Here is an 8,927-nt window from a genome sequence, read left to right as displayed (position 1 = left end):
AAAATCATCTTGCCATGATTAATGGCGTACTTTATGTATCCAGTGCATTAAGTCCTAAGCGATAGCAACCAAGAGGGACCTATGTCATTTATGAAGACTTACTAAAAATTTTAGTGACCACTAGATACGAGGTTCCATGTCACCTATTGGGATCTCAAAGTAAGCGTTAAAATAATGGAAATTCTAAATGGCAACATGCTATCGAGCTTCAAGAAAATATCCGCATTATAGTTTTCAAATTCCTCCGGGCGTCGTAGTAGCAGCACAAGTTGCACCGGATCCGTTTCAACAGTTGCACATAAATAATAGGTTTCCCACATTCAGCTTTAGTTATGCTTGAGTGTAAATGTGTGTATTTTGCCTGTGTATCTACTAGTTCAATAAGGATTTGGCAGTTCATATATGCTCATTGGATAAATATTCAGATATATATGGTAATTTATCGTAAAGACGTTTGCCTTAGAAGAATATATATATATATATGTATATATATATATATATATATATATATATATATATATATATATATATATATATATATATATACATATATATATATATATATATATATATAATATATATATATATGTGTGTGTGTGTGTGTGTGTAATATATATATGTATATATATCTAGATGAGCTGTCTTCATTCTTCATTTGAAATATATCCCTATTCAAAATCATTCGATAATTATGCTTTTTCAGTTTTCTGTGAAAGAAAACTATTGAAATGGCTATTTGTCCGTCCGCACTTTTTCTGTCCGCCCTTAGATCTTAAAAACTATGAAGGCTAGAGGGATGCAAATTGGTATGTTGATCATCCACCCTCCAATCATCAAATATAACAAATTACATCCCTCTATCCTCAGTAGTTTTTATTTTATTTAAGGTCAAAGTTAGCCGTGATCGTGTATCTTTTACCGCTATAGGTGCTAACAATGCTGAAAGTTTCATGGGCCGTGGCTGAGAGTTTCATACATCACTATACGCTGTACAGAAATCTCGATTGCGCAGAAGAAACCGGCGCCTCATTTTTTTTTTTTTTTTTTGCTACATGACAAGGAACATTTGAAAGACCCACACCCATTCTTTCTCAGGCTGCATCCAGGCCTTAGAATTCGTATGACTCCCAATTTTCTTTTTTTTTTTAAAAATGGAGCACTTTGATTTCGTCACATTCAGAGTTTCTTTAGCGTGCAGCAAAACGCTTCTTCATGTCTGTTCTCAAAATCAGCCCCATCCTCGTGTAGGTAAGAGTTAGCAATTTGAATACTTTGGAGGGGATTCCCTGTAAGAATTAGAAATACAACTGATGTCATTGCGATCACCACTATACTTGGAATGTTTCACTAAATTTGTTTTCTTATTGTTAATGTAGGAACTAGGATAATATTGTGTTTATGTGTCTCAAAGTATACAGTCTTTTAAACCCAAGCTTTATTTGTTTGGTATTTTTATCTTTCCATTAAACGCACCTGAATTAATATATTGCATCGATCTGATTTACTATGAGGATCATGCTTTAAATGCTAAGCTAGTGAGTATGCAATGAAATTATTAAGAAATTGAACACGAGACACTTCATTATGTTATGAGTTATGAGTTCTTCATCGACAAATTTTAAACCTTCACATTAGACATTAAGTTCAGAATCAGTTAGACGAAAATAAACTTCATAACCTAAGTTCCTATTACCATCACGGTTAATTAAATCAAGAGAATAAAAATGGAAGGTTGAAAGGTTGACTTAAAGTATTGATAGATAGCCTGCTTGAAATGGTTGTCAAAAATACGCTGCATTACATATATATATATATATATATATATATATATATATATATATATATATATATATATATATATATACACACATATATAGAAGTGACGTATTTTTTGACAAACATATATACAGTATGTGTGTGTATATATATATATATATATATATATATATATATATATATATATATATATATATATATATATATATAATATATTCTATACACACACATGTATATATACACATTGTGATATATACGCATTTCTAATTCTGTGTAATAGCAGTTTGTGTGCAGCCCAGTATTTAAAAAATTTAATTGACAATAGAGTGCTATTTGGTATCGTCCAGAGAAATTTCATAACAATGGATCCGGTAATAAAAAGAAATCCAACCTTTTAGAATTCCAAACTTGGTAATTGGTAATTCGACATAAGAGCTCCGCACACAGGTATCGTTTGTTAATAAAATTTTTTTATTGAAAAATATTTAAAAGGGTGTATATAATGCATTACTGGTGAGATAATTTGAGACAGGTTTTTTTTTTTTATCCCCGAGGGGTTGGCACTAAACACTACTCCGGCGGAGCTTTTCTGTAGAATTACCGCAAACGGCAGTGCCATAATGTTTCAGACAGATATTTTCACTAAAGATTTCCCATTTTATTCAATATAAAAAAACAGGCTATTTACTAGTAGAATTCTCCCAGAGAGCTGCTTTCTTGCCTTTAGTTTACGTTCAAATACGAAGTTACTCGTTTTCTGTGAAATATGATGTCATAGAAAACAATTTTAATGGTAAACTATAACATGTAGAATGGTTCTGTAAGGCAGTCAGCGGATTTATTCTGTATATCAAAATCTTATACTAGAAGACTTCATATGTCGAAAATACGTATAGCTATGGTCGATTAGTCTATATGTATTTCTGACTTTCAATATATTGTTGACATTTAACGTGAGTAACCATAGATGTACTAAGTTAGGGTCAAGAAAGGGTGCTCTCCCCTCCTGGAAGTTAGGCACAAAATAAGTTTGGAGAGAAAAATTAAAAGTGTATAAATTACTGCATGATGTAGTGCGCTTATGATATTGTTATTGATGTGAATCCAGTTGTGAAAAATCAAAAAATACTAAAAAGACACATGGGCATCGTTCAACAGGATCCCGTCCCCCACAATACCACTAGTGCACAATCATTATTTGTTAAATTTGGAAATAAAAAGGTCTTAGAAATTCTGTACAGTACCTTCAGGAACTATTCGTTTCACATGTGAACCAAACGCCAATACTGTCTTTTTGAGCGAGTGATGTTGCTGTACCGTAACACAAAATCTAGAATAAGACAGTAGCATACATGACAGAAGAATTTGCAATAAATTTTTGTGCCAACTGCTCAGCATCGAGTCCCGCTGTTTGTCACAGACAACCGTAGGGGGTTGGGGGGAGGGAGTAATGCCGTCAGCGCACCTCGAGGCTTTCTTCCTGTTACACCTTTAAAATATATTCCATTCCATTCCGTAATAATACAGAAAGGGAGGCCCCTGCAAGCTGCTATATTTGGATGACCCAGTGTTAACTGTAGAAACAGAGGTAGCGGTCGCAGAAATCGCAGAAATGTTTAAAAGATGGAACAGTGAAATTGAGAGAAGACTGAAATTAGTGTAATCAAAACAAAGCGTATGGAGACTGAAAAGGAAGTAAAGAAAAAAGGTCACTCAGGAATATGCCTTATTATTTCATAATGCAACTGCGAGGTTTTCCTCTTGTTACACCTTTAAAACCTTTTTACTCACAATTTCCCTTTAAACGCTGAATGACCTCATAGTGCTTGGCCTTTGGCCTAAATTTTACATTCAATTCTTATAAATGTTGTAAGAGAAAAAATACTCAGGATTCCATTCCATTCCTATAAATGCTGCAGGAGAAGAAATACTCAGGATTGCAAAATGTAGAGTAAGAGATTTTTGATGCCCGAAACGTATAAAAGTGAATGGGGAAGAGATAGAACAATTCTGTTATTTATTTTTTTTTTTTTGGGGGCGGTGTTAAAAGGTAGTCAGAAAAATGGCAGGGACAGCGTAGATGAAGTGGAAAGAGATTGCTGGACCACAAAGAGCAAAAATTTATGATGCATGTATAAGGCCTGTACCACTCTGAGACATGAGCACTTGCAAAGAAAATGGAGTGGCAGGAAAATACTCGGAGATCTCAGAGAACGAAAAAGTTTGGACATTTAATAAGAAGGGATGAGAAATGAGTCAGAGAGGTAATAGATATGGCAGTGGCAGGATGAAAACCAGTGTGGAGGACCAGAAAATTGTGGGGAAAAAAGGGCCACTTTCATACATCAGCTCTTAGATTGGATTAAATGAGTTATATATTGGCAGTCAAAAATAGCGAATACAGAGAAAACATTTTCCTTCAGCGGAATTATTTACATATTTTCTTTATGGTGGTATTTTATTACAGTGGTCACAAAAATAATCAAGTCTGGGTTTACCGTGCTGTTTTGTTTCAAAATATTCATGGGAAGGCCATACATAATGCTCTTGAAGGCGTGTGGTATTCATGCCCTCCCAGTTGTCATGAGTTTGAGATGATGGGAACCAACAACAGGAGCACAGAACTTCACGAAAAATTTATCTTTTGCTGTCTTCCAGCCAGCCACATGGCTGTTATAATGACGAACCTGGAAATTTAAAAGTAACTTCTTCCAAAATAACCCAGTCTCATCAACATTAGAAATTTAGTTATGTAGCAGCAAGTCAGCCTATTGTTACCTCATCAGGACTGGGAGTCTCCCCCAAGAACCCTCCTGTTCACTAGACTGTGGCAGGTTCTGAAATTGGGGAACCATTCAGTTCTTACTTGAGAATTAGTTGCAACTTGATGCTACGAAAAGCTCAAGGCAGCATTTATGAAGTTTACACAATAAATTTATATCTCAGCTGCCTGTTTGGTGCATCCAAGTTCTCTTAATTTACAGATCTTTGCCTCTTGGAGGCTTTTTTGAACCACTGCGTTTTCCAAGGTTTTGGGATGTGCATGAAGTTTTTCTTCTAGTATTCCAAATATCACAAAAAGTGCTGAATTTGGTCTAAACTTCACCTGCTTTGGAGGTCTTTTCATCAACATGTTTTAGTACTGTCATCTTCTCAGGGATTTTCAGTTTCTTGTCATTGTATTCAGACCTTCATGCCTCAAGTACATGTCAAAGTACAGGAAATGTGATGCAGAGGGAATACCAAGAAATGAAATATAATAAAAACCACCAACTTTCACAAATTACGATATCCACCAGCAGAATGAGACGGAAGTTTCTGCCTGATATGGAAGTGCCAAGGGATACTAACACAGCACCAAGGTATTGAGAAAAATGTTGACCCAGAACAAAGTGTTCTGAGGTTCTGGTGCTCTGAATATTTTTATGAATAGCTTGGAGTATTCTGATGAATTTCCAAAAAATATCAGATTGTGTTCTGAGAAATTACCTTCCGTGATGCACGTGCCTTTGTTATAACTTCTGAGATAATATGGCTATTTTGCATAAATAATTGCTCTCTATTCAAGGCCCATGTGTGTTTTAGAAAAACCTCAAATGAACAAATAATAGGACCGCCAATCTCTTGGACAGAAGATTCGATTGTATCCTATTCAAAGACATGTCTTTTCAGTGGGAATTTTTCTGAAACTTGTCATAAGGTCCTTAGATAAAGATTAGTCACTTTATACAGCCATAATAACTTGGTAGCTATTGTGGGCAGGCCAGACAGGTCTTGTGAAACCTGAATCTACCCCAGGCTTATAAGAAAAAATTTTTGAGTCACAGTTCTGGTTAAACTATTCATTAATAAAAGTAACCATGGAGAAAAATGTTGTAGGGGTTCCATACTTTGTTTTATATAATTGCTTTCGAAAATAGCTTTTGAAATCTCCAAGAAAGGCATGCAACATCAGTTGAAATTTACCGAAAACATGAATGTTATGTAGTCAAAGACTTTCCTTGTAACTTAAGATAAGTGTAGGTTTATCTTTATAATTATTTGAGTATGCTGTGTAAAGGAAAAACAGTTTATACATCAGACTTTTATGACAAAACTTGCAAGATAACATGAATGTTGCATCTCATAAAGATTCATATAAAAAAAAAAAGTGCCTATGGATACATCACCAAACATTTCAGTCAGTATACAGTGTCTGCGTTCTGACGAAGGGTCAGCATACAGTTTATGCGTTCTGGCAAAGTAGTCTGTGTAGTGTATGCGTTCTGACAGAGTAGTCAGTACACAGAATATGCGTTCTGACAAAGTGGTCAGTATACAGTGTATGCGGTCTGACAAAGTGCTCATTATACATTGTATGCGTTCTGACAAATTGGTCAGTATACAGTGTATGCGTTCTGACAAACTAGTCAGTATAATTCAGAGGAGTGCGTTCTCAGGTACTATTGTAAAATGGAGTTGTATGTAAAATTAAGCCTGTACGTCACGAATTGTTTTTCTGTAAGTAATAAATACCATACACAAACTTGTGATTAAAAAAAAAAAAAGGATACAATTTATTCGCTACTGACGTATGAATTATGCCTTACTCGATATGCTAAAAGTAATTGCAGTAATAAAAATCTGTACAACATGTTAACAAAAAAAATAAGGTTTTAAAACTAATTCAAGAAATAATTTCAGAATGCTACAGTATATTTAATAAATCTTGAGTGACAGTTGGAGCAACTGTAAATACTGAAAATGTCACAGTGAATGGAGTATTTTTTGTAACCAGTGTACTGTAAAACTAATTCTTCCACATTAACACATTTATTTATATGATAAAACATTTTCAATCAACATTATACTTATGGTAAGTCCAACCATCTAGATACATCTTATCATATACATATTATCACACAAATATAATGGCACTATTTGAGAAAGTGTGATTTTATTCTATAAGTCTTTTCACTCATCTAAGCTTTGACAAATACATTATAACGAAACTTGCACATAACTGGGGTTAAGAAATATTAGAAAGATTGATTTTTACATTCAGCTATGCCATACGGTACAGTACTTGCAAATGAGGGTAGTGGCTTCACCCTCTATGTGATATTATATAACTTCACCTTCTGTTTAAAGCAATATAATTTCTCTGTTCAATATTACATAATAACTTCCCTTTCTGTTGAAAACAACATAACTTCACTCTGGTTAATATTACTTAACTTCACCTTCTGTAAACAACATAACTTTTCTCTGTTTAATATTAAATAACTTCACTTTCTGTTCAGTACAACTTAACTTCACCCTCTGATTAATGTTATATAATTTCACCTTTTGTTTAATACAAAATAACTTCACACTCTGTTTATTATTATACATAACTTCATTCTCTGTTTAATATTACATTACTTCAACTTATGTTTAATACAACAGAACTTCATTCTCTGTTTATTATTACATAACTTCACCTTACGTTTAATATTAAATAACTTCACCTTCTCTTTAATTCAACATAACTTCACCCACTTTTTAATATAACATAATTTAACTTCTCTTTAATACAACATAACTTCACTCCCTGTTTAATATAACATAACTTCAACTTTTGTTCAGTACAACATAACTTCATTCACTGTTTAATACAACATAACTTCACCTCTATTTAACATTATATAACTTCGCCTTTTGTTTACTATTACAGAACTTCACTCTCTGTTACTGGTCTTTGTGGACACTGCTCATTTTTACTTCTTTACAGAGAAATTATATTGCATTTTACTTCTTAATTTTGTGAAACAATGCACTAAATTAATAATTACTGTATATGCATTGTTTTTGCAGAATCATTGTTTTTATTAGTTTACATCAAACACAACTTCTGTTATAACCTTGTATAGTATTTCAGCAATGACTGTTTATCATGTGCCTTACTTTAAAGCATAAGTACAATGAAAATATTTTGATTTTTTTCATTTTGCATTCCAGCATTCAATATATGCATATACAGTATTAGGGACAAGGCGGTGAATACACCATTACTTTAGGCTAATATGGATTAGTTGTTCGAAACGACCTTCAGTCGTACTGTTGATGAAACTAAACTGTAATGTATGAAAAGTATGTATATTACATTAATTTTATTTATTTATTTTTTATTGGGTAGCTATGAACACTATTTGTGGCCAGCGTCTTGAATCAATAATATAGCAAGTCTCCATTTTTTTTTTTTTTTTTTTTTTTTTTTTGGCTTATCAACCTTGGCCATCATCACTCTGAAACTATAATATGAGAATATTCTGAGCACCACACCACTGATTAAGTTGGGTCATATTTCAAAAAATTACTATTAGATTATCAACATGCACTTCTAGTCGTACTGTACCCCATTGTAGCAAAACTATCAATACAGTGTAAAAGCAACGTTCACTTAGACTTAATGTCTTTTATCACAAGAATCCAGGTGCCATTGTGACGTGACTATTCGTGGAACAACTGGAGAAGCTGAACGGGTTAATGAGCCCATATTTTTGCTTGTTTAATCACTTGAACGTCTCTTGAGTATTGTGGATGGGATTTAAGGCAGTATTGCGGTTTTTCTCATTGCTTCAGGAAATGATGAATGTTCTATTCCACGTGTTTATAAGCAAAACCACTTTATGTACAGTGGAAGAGTATGAAAGCACTGCATTTAGTCTTTTTAGTTTGCCTTACCAGAAAATGATTGCGAATTAATCTGTAGTTCATTTCAATTTCAGAGTCACTGACACCATCGACCATACCCTCACTGTCTCTCTCCCTCTCCAACATATCTTAAATTAGAGATCACAATAGCAAAAAACAGCCAACAATTTTTGGAATGTCCAGAATCTTTAACAAATCACCGAATGATTTCATCAAAGTCCTACGTTCCTGTAACTTCCACAGCGGGGATAATCGGCTGGAACCTCTGGCATATCTTCGTCCTCCCCAGCTTTTATTACCAAGTTCATTCCAGCCTCCGAATGGAAGAGCAGATGGCAGTGAAGTAACCAGTACCCTGTTTATGAAAGGAGGAACGTCATATTAAAGATGATACCGCATTAGCACACACCATCATCATGTTTATTATTGTGCAAGCACTGTAACAAAAAGCAGCCGTGTACTCTGACCATTGCTCT

General features: G+C 33.9%; 1 protein-coding gene across 1 annotated transcript in view; it reads right to left on the bottom strand.

Moving 5' to 3' along the window:
• Nucleotides 1-5,845: 5,845 nt before the first annotated feature.
• The window catches only part of LOC136849829 (uncharacterized), an 80,362-nt gene continuing 77,280 nt past the window's right edge, over nt 5,846-8,927 (bottom strand). Inside the window, 1 exon segment of the mRNA XM_067123292.1 lies at nt 5,846-8,806. Coding sequence (XP_066979393.1) covers nt 8,664-8,806 — 143 coding nt within the window. The 3' untranslated portion in view covers nt 5,846-8,663.

The sequence above is a fragment of the Macrobrachium rosenbergii genome, chromosome 21 (genome assembly GCF_040412425.1).
Source record: "Macrobrachium rosenbergii isolate ZJJX-2024 chromosome 21, ASM4041242v1, whole genome shotgun sequence".
NCBI lineage: Eukaryota > Metazoa > Arthropoda > Malacostraca > Decapoda > Palaemonidae > Macrobrachium > Macrobrachium rosenbergii.
The sequence above is the reverse complement of the archived record's forward strand: the minus strand, read 5'-3'. Positions and strand labels throughout refer to the sequence as shown.